This window comes from Gallus gallus, chromosome 7 (assembly GCF_016699485.2).
Source record: "Gallus gallus isolate bGalGal1 chromosome 7, bGalGal1.mat.broiler.GRCg7b, whole genome shotgun sequence".
Classification (NCBI taxonomy): Eukaryota; Metazoa; Chordata; class Aves; order Galliformes; family Phasianidae; genus Gallus; species Gallus gallus.
The window spans coordinates 3,133,257-3,148,269 of NC_052538.1; the positions used below are offsets into that span (position 1 = coordinate 3,133,257).

General features: G+C 47.0%; 1 protein-coding gene across 8 annotated transcripts in view; it reads right to left on the minus strand.

Moving 5' to 3' along the window:
- Positions 1-393: 393 nt before the first annotated feature.
- The window catches only part of ERBB4 (erb-b2 receptor tyrosine kinase 4), a 491,485-nt gene continuing 476,865 nt past the window's right edge, over positions 394-15,013 (minus strand). For 5 of the 8 annotated variants that reach the window (XM_015289115.4, XM_040703312.2, XM_046943423.1 and 2 more), the window contains 3 exons: positions 9,890-9,937; positions 8,977-9,274; positions 394-7,389 (listed from right to left, as the gene is read on the minus strand). In XM_015289115.4, coding sequence (XP_015144601.1) covers positions 6,953-7,389; positions 8,977-9,274; positions 9,890-9,937 — 783 coding nt within the window. In that variant the 3' untranslated portion in view covers positions 394-6,952. 8 annotated transcript variants of the gene reach the window in all.

The following is a 15,013-nucleotide window of genomic DNA, read 5'->3' on the forward strand; positions in this document are numbered from 1 at the left end:
GCATTTTTTTGCTTACATTCCATATTTTATAATTTTATTTGCATATATTTGCATATATTTGCATATTTCATTTTTATGTTTCATGTGATATTTTCATATTTCATGTTTGATATTTTCATATTTCATATGTTTATATATCTGCACATTTCCATACATTTGCAAATTTCATACTTGATTTTTCATATTTCATATTTGTTATTTTTCATATTTGATATTTTCCGTATTTTTCATATTTCATATTTGATATTTTGCATGTTTTATTTGCTTAACACTCATTTTTTTGTGTTTTGCTCAGGTAAATAAAACCTTTTTGGTGACACTGAATGGGGTGTTGGCTGTGTGCAGTGGGGCTGTGCTGGGGCTGCTCAACCCTTGCCAAGAAACTCAGAGGCGTTTTGTTTCATATTTTATTGAATTTCATTTATATTAAATTAAAAATATATTTCTGACAGATTCATGTAACAAAAAGGCAGGACAGTTTTCAAATCGTTCAGCTGGGATGAGCGTGGGTCGATGCGAGGTGGGGCGCAGTCTACATTGGCCTTAACAAACAGATAAAGCTCTACCCCAAGGGCCGGGAGGAGAAACGCGGGGGGCAAAGGTGTAACCACACACAGAGAAGGTCCGCAGGCTTCTCCCCAGCCTCAAAACAAGACAAAAGGGGAGGGAAGGAAAAAAGGAAAAGAAAACAAGCGAGAAACCATGAAAAGAAGGGAAATTATGCTAAAATATGTCCCTAATATTAACCCAGGTCAGTGTCTAACAGCGCGTCACCCTCACTAGCTAAAGTATGAGAAAGGAAAGGTTAAAGGAACGTTACGCCACACACAACTGGCATACCCTACGGTGTAAGCAAGTGCAGAAAGTCTGAACACACCACAACAGTGCTAAAACACAGAATCACACAGAATGACCAAAATGGCATCTAACCAAAACCAGAGAGGGTGGGAAGGGGGAGAAAGAAAAGGGGGGGGGAGGGAGCGCATAAATCACAAGCAAATTACCTATATACAAATCAACCCTAAGGACGATTATGTTCCAAATAATGGTGACCACAAGGAAAATAAAAGCAACATTATCCTTATTTACAAACGCAACTAGCTGTGTCTTTAACAAGCTATAAAAATACTATTCACATTTTCAAAGTAACATACAGTAGGTTTTTGAGTTTTTGTTTCAGAAAGGCAGCTAACTCTGAATGCACGAAATGAGCCTCTTCCCCAACAAACTGATGCTCCTCTTCTTCTGAAGGTGCTTCTAAGGCAGAGTTACTTACTGTGTCATCTCTTTGCGCTGTTAGAACCCAGAGAGCTGCCCAAAATCCAGAGCCCCCCACCTCCACCTCTCTCTGCAGGGCTGTGCCCACCTGGCTGGAGTGCTGCTGCTCCTCCACCTCCTCCCAGCTGGGGCCCGGCCTCGTCCTCCCAGCTTGGGAAGGTGAGCTTCACCCGACAGAACACATAGTTTGAGGACCACGAGGACAGGACATGTATTTTGGGTATCTCTGTTCTTACAAAGAGACTTCTTTCCCCTTCCACTTCCCCTCCATACCCTAAGGTTGCCACCTCTTTAGAAACTCCAGCTTACAATGTTGGGGAGATGTCAAAAATCCGGGCAGAAGAAAAACCAAACCAAAAGGTGAAAACCGTTGTGAATCGTGTTTCAAATGCACACCCATTTCCAACGTTGAAATGCTATTAAAAACTCTACTTCGTGTTTTCAACCGTCAGCATTTTCAGCATACCCCACCATGAAAAGACGAGTGCCCAGCAACTTCCTTCTGGCCCACCTCCAAAGGAACGCTGCTTTGAGTGCATTCAAAGTTAGCTACCCCTTACACAGCTGCTCAGTATTAATCGACCCATTTAACAGCAGTACCAGCTTATGCTACATATGTCATAGTACCTTACCTCAAAGGAACGGCGTACGTATCTACATTTATAAAATACCATTCACAGTTTATTACTGTGGTTATCCCAAAAGGGTTTAGTCTTCGGAGTGCTGTGGACATAATAGGGTGTTTTATCCCTAAGAGGGCTCGCAGCCTGGGCAGGGCACGGGGACAGAGGTGCTGCCATCAGCAAGAGGGTGCTGTGCAGGGTGCACCTTAGCCCTGCCGGTTCCATCCACAACACGTTTGGAGCACAATCTCATGGCTTTTTTTAATAGGAGGGGGAGGAATTGGGATGCAACTACTCACTTGGCCTTACAAATCTCCAAAATCCCTCTCTACCATGGTCCAAAGCTCTCTAATTATGAAGAGGAAAAAAAAAAAAAGTAGTGTTAACTGTTCACACTTCCTAACGGGGACAATGTCCTTAGCTTCTTCCTCCTCCTGCCTTAGCACAGACCCCCACCAGCTGGGCTCACTACTTCAGCCCCCCTCTGCATTTCAGAAAGTCCCACTGCCATCCGTCAAGACTTAACAGTTCCCAGAGGATGCTCTGCCTTGTCCCAGCCTACACACAGATACCAGCCACGGCCGTGGGACAAATGGAGATGCCTTACCTTCAGCCTTACCTTCCAGTCATCTCCCCGAGAGCAGCGAGCACTCTCACTTCGTCAGGTACTAAACCTGACTGGTGGAGCACGACCTTGTGCTTCAGTAAAGGGACTTGTGTCCACCCTTCATTCTTGGACATTCGAGAGTTGCTTCTAACCACAGAACATTATTTATTCTCATTTGAAACCCCCATTTTAATGGTGGCTATTTCTACCTGCCTAACACTTAGCAAAAGGCTAAAAAAAAAAACGAGGGCACATTCTGAGCAGCTGAGGCTGCCCTCGTGGACAGCCGTGCTTCTTTGTGTGTGAGGAAAAGTAATAGTGCAGCCACCCAGCCCCTGCCTGTGTGCAGACCTGGCTTTTGGAAGTGACATTTGAACCCAAATCCAGAATGTGTAACAACAGATGAGCTGTTCTGTCAGCAGCAGAGGTCTATGATCCAGAAGAATGGGAGCACTACGAGTGACAGATCTAGAAATGAATACATGTACAGTCTTTACATATTATTGCAAGTAAAAACATCATCTCTTACAAACACTGGCAGAAGAGAACTCCGGGTGATGCTGTCTGATCTGAGATGATGGTCTTTAAGAGCCCCAGAGGTCACTGATCACCCGAGGCCTGACTAGTCTTTGTTAAAGGCTATTTTCTACAGGTCCCCCTTGGGCTAAAGAGCCTTCAAAGGAGATGAACACCTACCTGAGCTTGCACCTCCCACCCAGCTCTCAATTGGCAATAAGCGCTAGCATGCACAGGCCCCAGCAGCAATAACACAGCTGCCCTGCACACACCATTCTCCTCACTACCCCAGAGGACCACATGAAATGAGGAGTGCATTTCCACCAAGTAAGTGGTGGGATCCAGGGTCAGCGCAACCATTTGCTTTGCAGGAGAAGAAAGCTGAGCTGAGCTTAAAGTACCTGGAGCAGATCTATGCGATGGCTCCAATCGCTGCTATGCACTCGAGACAAGTTGTAAATACTCCACTACATCTGAGCAAATGGTCATAGATGCTTAACTCCTTAGCTATTTTGCAGAAAAACAGAATTAATATTTATTTGATTCGGGCAAATCAATGAGGTGCACCTTCCACTTGTGTCAGAACTACCCTCAGCTCAGCAGGTAACATCTAAGACTATCACTGCAAGAGATAAGGTGAAAACCAGCTGTTGCTCTCCTTCATTTAGCACATTTACCTTAGACAAAGGCTGATAGAGGTATCTGCTCTTGAGAAGCAGTGCACTGCTTTTCTTTTGTGCATGGGCAAAAGGAAAACATCTACCAGTAGGTGTCTGCCTATGAAAAATCCACAGGAGCTGATGGTGGTGTGTATAGACACTGCTGTAGAACCAGAGAATTAATCAGAGATGGAGAAAATAATTCTGCTGACGCTTACCTACAGCTTTGTGCTGACAAAATGCACTTTGTGTGTGGATAGCCCCCAGTGCCAGGTGACAGCCTCCCCCACGTGGTGCCTCCCTCCAAGGAACGCTGCATTTCCACGCTACCAAGTGCACCTTACCCACAGACAACAATTAAAATGAATAAATAATTCAAGCTATGTAAGAAATGCTAAAGTGTTAAAGAACACTGTTATTTACATTTTGATTACTTCTAACACCTGTCCTATTTACTTAATTACCAGGGAAACAAACAGGTCTCCACCTTCCACGAGCAGCTGTCTGTGGAGACATGCATCCCTCTCTCCCAGTCGCTTTCATGTGCTCCTCTCTGAATTCAGGCACAAGCAGTACAGCCATTGTTCTTCTCCATCTGGGCTTACTCTGTTGTATGACCTGTTCAGAGATAAACCGACCACCCCTTCCCCCTCTGCTTTACATACCTACTGCACCTAAGCTGCTTCTGTGCAGCCAGGACCTGCACAGTCCTTGGCCGGACTTTGTCCCCAGGCAGCTTGGCACTGCAGCCCAACCTCTCATGCTTCAGCACTGTTACCAGCAAGCCTTCCAGGAGCAGAGTCCCCAGGACATCGTGGGCCATCCTCTGTTACCCATCGCAAGCAGGAAGTTACAGAGGGTGTGAGGAGGAGACATGGCCTTTGAGCTACGTGACACTCCCCTATCACTGATCTCACCTCAGTGGTGTGCTGGTCATTTGTTCTGTTCCCATCTGGCCCAGCACCTCCCCCTTCAATAGCTCCAAAGAGCCCCACACAGCAGGCCTAGCAGTGTCCTGCAGCTGGAGCTGAGCTCTGCTGGCTCAAGCTGGCCTGGGTACACGTGGCACAGGAGCAGGCTGTTAGCAGAACCAGCCCTGGCCCAGCAATCACACACGTTTCCTTTCCACGACCAAGCCTGCTAACCACCCGGCTCTGAAACCTCCTCTACCTTTTGTCAAGCTGTCCGCAAGCCACCAGGACTGCAGTCAATATTGCACGGTTCTTACTCCTTCCTCCGCTCTCTTACGATTAAAGGTGGCAAGCTGTGTTCATGGGCAGGACTGTGGAGGAACTGGATACAATTTCCAGACCACTGGTTGTTGCTGGTTTTGTTGTCAGGTTACCCCAAAGATCTTGACATTAATAGTACTGAAGTCCATAAACTGAAATACTGCCCTCCAACAGGTATTACTCCCCCCCTTTTAAAAGCCTTCATGAGACACAGACAGCTCTTCACAGGTACCTAATGCAGCCTGAAGATTTTTGGTGGGAACGAGGTGCACCAATGCTCACACAGCAGGTGCTGGCACACCAGGAGCGAGCCATCAGCAGCACTGGCCCCTGCTCCACCCTTCCCAGCTCTATCTGCTGAACGCGCCCCACACTGTGGCTGGAGGTTCCTTCCCGACAGGAGGAGGGGTGTGTGGGTGTCTACCTAAAAACTGAGGCTGATGAGCGCAGAACCAAGTGCAGGGAGGCCAACTCATACCTATTTACATTTTGTGACTGAAAGCTCTACGAGTCATGCACATTTTGACTTAGCAAACATCACGGACACTGTGTTCTGTGACAGAGTAATCCTCCTGTTAGAGAAAGCATTCCGCACTGTGCTGCGTGCCGGAGCAAGGCACTCTCCTCCTCGGATCCCTTGCAGGGCTTGCTGTGCTGTCCTTCACGAAGCAGCAGTAAGAGCTGGCTGCTCTGTCACTGTGTTCTCTGAAACAGTCAAGGCAGTGCCTCTCCGAACTGGTGGACATTGTACCAAAGACTTGATTTGCTTCATTTTGGCATTTCCACAGTCATCCTTTACATATAATTCACCTTTTTTTTTTTTTTTTAATTTAAAATTATTATTTTGTATTTTGCTGGTCACTTCCATATTGCTTCATTCAAAATCCAGAAAACAGTTCAAATAAAATCAGAGCTTAAGTGCAAACTAACTTTCCAGTGAACCTCTATGTGCGTTTTCTCCAGTCCAGTGTTTCTTTCTTCCAGTTTCAAGGACCCTTCCCACCAGCACCCCACAGAGAGCTGGGCTGACTCCATGACCCACAGCGAACTCTCCAGTGCTCCGTCTCGTCCTCAGCATTGCCTGACAGCATCCCCAACTACCTTCATGATCCCAAAGAAGAAAAAAGAGGGAAGAACTTATTTGCCTTTACGTACCTATGTTCAGTGGGCATAAAACAGGAAAACCGAGCCTTCTACGTACAAAGCTTGGTTTCTTGGCCTGTCTTTTAGGTTCAAGAAGAACACGTTGGGGGTGGGGCTTTGTTACTCATTTCTGAAAGGATTTTTCTGTTTAAAACGTTTGTCCTGTTGGCACATGTACAAAAGTGGTCACGTCACGCACCGGTTCTGAGCTGCAGCCTCCGCGGTTGGGAAGTGGCACAGGACCATGGCGTGGCTCAGAACAAGGACTGCGCCGGCTCTCAGAGTCACATCATCATTTCTGGGAAAGCCACGATGAAGATCTGAACGATGATGAAAAGCCAAGTTAGCCATTTTCAGTTGCTGGGATAGAAAGTGTTAGAGAAAGAAACTGGATTCTCAATCTCAATTACTGTGCTATTACACATGATATAAAAATTGTCCATTTTTCCCCCTAATGGAAACTGCATTGAGATTTCCAGGAATGCTGTACAGACTCATCAGTTCCTCCTGAGAGAGCCAGCCTCTATCTGGCTTCCCCTACAGTGGCTGGGTGGAATCACTGAGACTAGTTTGACAGCAGGCAACACTGCCATGGATTTTCTGTACTGTCTGGCTTCTCTGACCATCTGCCCCTCAGATCTGCAGAAGGCGAGAAACACCAGGCTGTACACTCCTCCTTTCAGTCTCCTTCCTTCCTTCCTTTCCGGTTCCCAACCCAATCCGCAAATGACTCCAAGACATCCTTTCACTTGGAAATAGCAAAAATGAGTGAACTGGCAAGAAGAGGAAGCTCATGGGAGGAAAAAAGGCAAGTAGGGAGGGGAGAAGGAGAAAAAGAGGAAGAGTGAGGCAGCTAGAAGGGGTTGCCTTTCCACTTGTGTAAGACCACGGTTACTACACCACTGTGTTCCGGTGTCTGTAGGGTGGCGGGGGCAGCACAGTGCCAGGCTTCAGGGAGAACTCGGAGAGGTATTCGGGATTCTCTGCCACAATGGGCCGGATCCGTCCGTTCTGTTTGTAAAAGTATTTTGTGCTGTACTCTTGCAGGTAGTCCGGGTGCTGGAGAGTGCTTCGTGGGGGCAGGCTGTGATTCCAGTAGTCTGGGTTGTCAAAGGCCTTCTTGGCTTTCTCTGGCAAATTGTTCTTCAGGTACTCGGCGTTTTCCAAGGTGTTTGCAAAAGTGTTGAGGTACAATGGCTCATTCACGTACTCATCCTCTGCTTTGGGCTGCCCATTCGGAGCGTTGTGATACTCTGGGTTGTCCACAGCTTGGAGATCTCCGTTCTTTCGCCGGGAGACAAATGGGTTCTCTTCCACTGGATTCAGGTAATCTAAGGAAAGATTAAAAAAGAAAAAATCAATCAACAAAGAGTGAGAGAAGAGCATCCACATAGCAAGCCCCATGGTTATGTTACCATTAGGCTCTGACTAGTGCCTCCTTCCACCCAGCCGTTCCTAGAACACCAAGTGACATCAGGTGCCATCTATGTTGAACACACTCTCTTGCTAAAAGTGAATTCACAACCTAAGCAGGCAATATGGGCTAAAAATAAAGAGCTGGGACCCTGGGAAACAGTGACTCATCAAAAATAGCTGCACAGCTGGAAACTGAACTGCAGCTCGCGCTGAACCATAGCCAATGCCTCGTCTGATCCTGGCCTTCCTGTTGGAGCATGATCTACAGAGCCAAACACACAGACGTGCTCCTGTCTCTGTGGATGACTGTGCAACCTTGGATGTATCAGTCAAACCCTCTGCTCTGCAGCTGTTCCATCCAGAAAGCTCTACAGAAATCTTAGTTAGCCCTTGGGGATGGTTTTTGTGCAGAGAGGCTTAACTTCTAAGACGGCTTCACTTCTAATAGAACAATTTGCCTGATTAAAAACCTTCCATCCTTGAAGGACAAAGGGCCTTGAAGCATTATGAAAAATAATTCAAGTGAGTCCTGGAAAGGGTACAAGAGAGTCTTAACATTAGCTCCAGAACACTTGGCGTGGGTTACAGTGGCTTCAAAACATTTACTGTGGGTTAACACCACAAAAAGATGGTTGCAGAAAGGCTCGAGGGTACACAGGAAGTGAGACAGAAGGATGGAAAGGGAAGAGAAACAGATATTGGCTGCCTTAGGTTACAAGTGCACGTGTCCCATAACCCCCTCCATTTCCACCAAGTAGCAAGAGGCTTCCAAATTCTGCAGCAAACCCAGTAGTTACTTGGCATTTACGTCTGCTTTAATTCATTTCTTTAAAGCTAATGCAAATGTTTGAAAGCAAATTGCTAATGACACTTCCCCTAACAGCAAAACAGTGCTGTCACTATTTAAAAAGAAAGGAGAGAATGAAGGCCAAGTGGGAAGCATAGCACTGAGCTGGCACTAACAAAGGCACACTCCACCTCGCAGTGATGGTCTCTCCAAAGCACACTGCATTCTTTCAATCCTAAACTTCTCTTGGGTGTGAAATGCCAACTATGCGTGTCGGTTCTGTGATATGTTCAACCTGACATTTACCAACCACAATGCTGTGACGATAAAGCAGATCAATAAACAAAGCAAAGTGGAGACCATGGCTGGACAAAGAAAGATTCTTGGGAAAAGCACAAATATTTGTTCTTGGATAAGAAGGGGGAGTTGCTGGTTTTTGATTTTTGTTTTGTCTTTGTCATTCCTCTCTCTTGTTCCCTTCCAGCATCAAAACTGAAGGGGGAAATACCAAACCTGACATTATAGCACAGCCAGCTTTCTTAAGTAGAATATTAAGCAAAGAGAAGGAAATCCCCCTGCAAAGAAATTTTAACCAAGTCAGAATGTTTCAGTCCTGCTGGCTTAGCTGATGAAGCCACTTTCTGTGAAAAGCTGCTGATGTAGAACAATAGAGAACGCAGCCATGGGGAACTTCTCTGGAAAGACAAACTGTTACCTGTTTTGGGTTTGTCTCGCATCGGCGTCATGTAGCCGTCCTCATCCAGCTCTCCCCGGATCACCCGCTCCGGTATGAAGACTGTGGGATCAGCGCTGTACCTCTGGGTGCTGCTGTCCTCCTTTGCCAGCGTGGCCACCTGCTTCCGCAGCGTGCCGTTGCAGCAGGTGTCTTCAAAGATCTCTGCTGTCGCCCCCTGAGCAACTGGGGCTTCTGGGATGATGCAGCCAGGAGCTCTGTACGGCATCGGCACTCCCTGCTCCGCAGCATAGCCGCCATCTCTGTACACAAACTGGTTCTGTTGGGAAAGAGAAGGCAGCTTAGAAAGGAGGCTCCAAAGGGAGGCAAGATTGTACAACAAGGCATGCCTGCGGCTCTCCTGCCACAGCTGCTCAACGATGCAATTCACAGGGCAGGAGAAGCCTCATCCATCCTGCAGGCTGCTGCATTTCCAGTGCTGCAGGACTAGCAAAGCATCTGCCTGCCCAGTGCAGCTGAGCAGGTCCCTTCCCTGCGAGGAACTTCAAGGTGCAAAGGTGCAAAGGAGGGCAGTAAAGAAACTGGCTGGAGATGAGGCTAGAAATGGCATATAGAACTTATCGCCTATACAGACGAGGAGGTTGGAGATAGCCGCAAGAGGCAAGCAAACACAGTTTCTCCTTTTCTATTACTGTGGCAACCTCCAGTGATTTCTGAACAAAACCCTTAAACCTCATGCTTGGGAAATCTCCTACTGCAGAGGAGGTTGGGAACAGAGGATGCTGCCATCTCTGAACTCGGTTCGATCCCAAGGAGCTGCTTGCAGGGTGTCCAGCAGCACCGATCACACAGCCATGCAGACACCGTGCAGCTCCACCAGGCTGTGAGATGGGCTCTCACCAACACCTCAACTTCAAGGTTCAACTCAACCTACCATTCTGCTTCTCAGCAAGGGCGTGCAAGGAAATTTCCACATCATGACCTATAAACGGGAAGGAAAAATGGACAGATTCATCCAAGCCTGTTTCCTAAATGCTTTTCTGAGAAATACGGGCAGTGATTTTTGCGTGTGGATCCCTTGAGCTCATAGATGAGTCCAAGCTGAGCTTAGAGATCCCTGGCTATTGGATGGCTTACACACACACAAACTGCATTCAGTGTTGGTTTTTGAGACATTTGTGTAGGAATAAGGGAGGAGAAACAGAAAACAGGTAGTGAAGGAAGGAGGGAAACCTAAAGAATGAATGTGAAATACTTACTCCTGACATAGGGGTGTAGGCAGTAGGAGGGCTGTGTCCAATTTCGCTCTAATGGGAAAGAAAAATGGAATGATGGATACATAATAAGAGGTCCTACGAGCGAAAACAAGTCGCATGAGCTGTATGAGCTAATGGGGAGAAACACGCACATCAGATTTCCTCAGCGAATCCAAAATGCAAAGACGTCAACGATGGCCCATATCTCACTGATGTGAAAAAGCTGTGTGCCTCCCTGCCTGCCTCAGGGAAGGCTGCCAGGTTCCCTCGTTGGGTAGGGGTGAGTTGCGCATCTGTTCTTCATAACTGCTTTGCTTCCCATTTTGTTTCAGAAACTTCTCTGTGTTTCCCTTACCTCCTAGCTTGGGGAGAGAAAAAGCCAGGATATTAAAAAAAAAAAAAAGGCTGAACTTGAGACAAGTGAGAAAAAAATCCCACATCCTTAGGTAAGAAGTCTGACCACACTGAGAACACTTCACTTTAGAAGATGCCTCTTGCAGAAACATATCTGTACCAAGAGCTATACTGAAAGTACTAGAGAAGATGCACATCGTCACACCACAAGGATGGGACCTACCCCAGTCAGCTTTTGCCTTATAAACCTTTTGCCAATACATCACTAAGATGAGCCTTTATAAAGAGAGGCTTTTGGTTTAAGCTCAGTATCTGCATTGGGGAAAACCTTCACAATGAATGCGGAAGACCCTTCTTGGTGTTCACAAATGGGCTCAATTTGCTGATAGAAATATTCCCATGGCCATTTTGTAACTCAAACCCAACACCTTTTGTCTGAGGTGTAAACGTGGTGGACAAGCCCTAGTTAGGGACACACTTTTCTGCACTTTCATGCAAATTCATCTGTATTTAGCCAGGCAATAACCTTCTAACAAAAGGCTCCAGGTTGTACAGTACGAAAGTGCAGGAAAATCTCTGTTAGCTGAACATCACTCTGCACCAGCTGTCTGCAAAGCCTCGGCACGAGTCCCTCCATGAACTTTTTTCCCCCCAGGAAATGAGCAGCTGCAAGGGAATGCAGGGGAGGAACTTGCCTGTGGCCTCAGTGAGCCCCTGCCAGTGCCCAGGGAATCATCACAGAATCACAGAATTGCTCAGGTTGGAAAAGACCTTCAATACCATCAAATCCAACCTCAAGATCATCAAGTCCAACATCAAAAGGGAAGAGAAGGAGGAAGAGCTGTGAGGATCTCAAGAGAAGGGATGCTGGAGGACCAGTTGATGGTTAGGAACCAGGGAATGATGATTTGCAAGAGAACAAATCAGTGGCCAGAGAGAGAGACTGGGATGTGCAGGGAGACAGGACTCTGAGGAGGGAAGGAGAGGAGCTGTAAGTCTGAACATGGCAAGAAGACACCTGAATGATGCTAACCACAAAGCCACTGTACTCTCAGGCAGTGCTGTGCCTGGGCAGCCCCAGTGGCAGAGGTCTAGGCTCGGTCAGTCTGGGGGCTTCAGTGCTCCCCTGTGTGCATTGTAGGGGACAGTGACAGCTGGCCAACTCCTCCAAGAAATAGGGTACTTACATTCCCATGGTGTCATGGTGTAGTCGAGACAAATGTACTCAGCCAGAACAACATCCAAGGTTCACAAGCAGGAACAGAAGAACCAGCATCAGTGAGTGGCTGCATGGCTGGTGCTACCACATTCGAGACAGATGATGATAAGAGGGAACAGAAAACACTTGAGCAGAAACTAATTTTTTTTTTTAAAGGACCAGACCAGAGATGAGCAATACACATCTGAGCAGACTGTGCAGCAGGGTTGTAACTTGGCAGTGTTCTGCAAGAGGCCCCTTTGGGACAACTGGAACAGTTCTTGGAACGAGGAACATTGTGCCCTATCACCTCTGATCCCTCTCACTTTTCCTTTGTGTGGCAGATTTACTGACGTTAGTGGCAAGGTCGGAATACAACTTAGAATGTACTGCATAAATGGATAAAAGCCATCCTCTGAGCTTCTCAGAGACTCCTACTGCATCCTACTGATGGGTACAAGATGTGCCACTGCAGAGGACAGACTGATGTCTTTTCACCCTCCAATCTCTCATTTATTTCAATTCAGGGGAGTTCTTTGTCTACTCCAAAAAGATGGAGGAGGAAAAGAATGAAGACAGTGACAGGACAAGGGGGAAAGGTTTTAAACTGAGATAGGGGAGGTTTAGGCTGGATAGGAGGAGGAAGTTTTGCACACAGAGGGTGGTGACACACTGAACAGGTTGCCCAAGGAGGCTGTGGATGCCCCATCCCTGGAGGCATTGAAGGCCAGGCTGGATGTGGCTCTGGGCAGCCTGGTCTGCTGGTTGGTGACCCTGCACATAGCAAGGGGTTGAAACTGGATGATCATTGTGGTCCTTTTCAACCCAGGCCATGCTATGATTCTATGAACTAATAAGATGTGGTCCACAGAGAGTGGTGAGGACTTTGGCAAACTCAGCAAACCAAGTATTTTGTCAAGGTGTTCTACTTTGATATGAAGGGCTACGCACCTCTGCCAGTAAAAATTTAGATGATTAACAACTGGAAAAAAAATAGTGTTCTAGGATGGCCGTGACATCTATCTGTGGACATGCTGTGCTCCACCCTCACTACAGAAGGCTGAACCCACTGTCCTATCTTTAGATTTTCTTGGCTGCGACTGACATTTAAATACATACTATGCAAGTGTAACAACAAACTAACATGCCCTCTAAGAATAGTCCTGTCCAAAGACATCAGGAGAGAGCGGGCTAGCATTAATGCCTTTATTGCTATTTTTGCTGACAAGACCCTCCCCAGTTAGTGACCTGCCAACTGAGATCACAGTAATGGTATTTCATCATGCCTCCCCCTTAGCTCTGTACTAAACATAGCTGTCTTGCAACACTCTTAGCACAGATCCTTACAGCTTGGCTCTTAGAACCACAGGTGTCTGCACTCTTTTTTAATCCTTTACTGTTTTTCCCCATGAGTTAATGCCCCGTGGCTGCTGTTCCAAAAAAGGAGGCAAAGAAAACAGCTGTGGTGCCAATTAGCGGGGCTGAAAATGTGATATAATTGTTTAAATGCCTTTAAATTGCCTGCTAATTGCAATGTGATGTCATCATTTTGTGGGCTTCCAAGAGAAGCACTGAAAGCCCCAGCTAACTGTTATTGGTAAGTACATGAATCATGCTGTGAGCAGAAAACACATCTGGATCTCAGCAGGAAAAACTTAAATAGCTTCATTTGTATACGCGATCCAGTTTGCTCCTTTCCTCTTTTTTCTGTTTGTTTGGTTGGTTCTGTTCAATTTGCATTTAAAAACACTACGTTGAAAAAAGCTGATGCTCCTTTCCCTCCTCGCTCCAGTGTGCATGCAGCCATCTACACTACAGCCCAAAGCAGCCTCCAAAAGGAGCCTCTCACTTGGCAGCCCTAGCAAAAATGCCTGAGATCTCATTCTTTACACTACAAGATTGAGTTTTTGGCACCAACATGACATCAGGGAGAAAAGATAAAAAACAAGCAAATGTGCCCTAAAGGCTTTTATAGGCCCTCTGGTATTAACCACCGGTGACACACCAGCTCTTGTAACAGCTAATGCATGTGTAAAATGAGCCCTGGGAAAGGAGAGGTAAATAACACTTTGGTGAATATTGGTTTGTGTTATTGCTTTCTATTCATTAATTTCATTTGCCAATTGCTCGCTTCTTAAGCCTCCCAAAAGCAAATACCTCCTCCTTTACAGCAGGGACACAGTATTTACTGGCTGCCTATTAAACTGCAATGAAATGGAAGTGGTGCTGGGTCCTGCTGCCCACACGGTCCCCAAGGGAGCACAGCTTGCCAGCAGCACCCTCACAGCTGCACAGCTTGCTTGCCCTGCACCCCCTGAGTTGTGCACACGTGTCTGATAACGCCGCATCGTTATTGCTGGTTATTGTTCTTAAGCAGTCTGCTAAGCTCATGCCATTGCAAGACTGTTCTTTACTAAATGCGAGGCTGTAGTAAAGCATGCATACATCTGAACCAAACCAGAGGTACCCCACACGCAGCTCCTTCCCTGCTGGCTGCTCTCTGATACAGAAAGCACCACGCCAAAGAGCAGGAACAGAGCAGGGATCTTCCCACTGCCCACACCTACTGCCCAGGAGTACCTCGTGCTCCACACCTCAGGCCTCTCTGCAACACTGCTCTGTGCCATTTCTGTCCTGGTCTGCGTAACTCTCTTTGCTCCTTACCTGATTTGAAACCAAGTCAAACCACATTCACCTGACTTAAAACCAAATCAAATTCTCAGGCTCAGGCCACCAAGCTGCAGCCTCCTAGCACAGCGGGCAGAGCAGATCTTGCTGTGAGCACCAAGAACACAGCAGTTAGCTCGGCAAGAGGACAGCTGCTGTATGCGGGTAGATGTGAATAACATGCCAAGGCTGCTCCAGGGGGGCTGCAGACAGAGCACACCCCATGAGCTGTCCCACCAGCCCTGAGCAAACCCCAGTTACATTTCAGGGGAGCAGCCTGGTATTTGCAATTGATCTGAACTGAAGTTCAGCTGGGAAAGAGCACCGCTGGAGGAGTCACCTCTGCCTGGGAGCAGTCCTGCTGCCCTCTGTGTAATGCTACACAGAAATGAAATGCTGTTTGTCTAGCAACGGCTAGAAGGTTTTGCAGAGCACTGGACATTTCTGGTTCTGGCCCCCATTCAGAGCTGAGCTGTCCAGGAAAAGAAATGTGCAGTTTGGTCTGACAAACGCAGCACAACACTCACATGTTACCCCTCCAGAGTCACGTGCACTGGTTGCTCCAGCAGCATGCACACGGCCT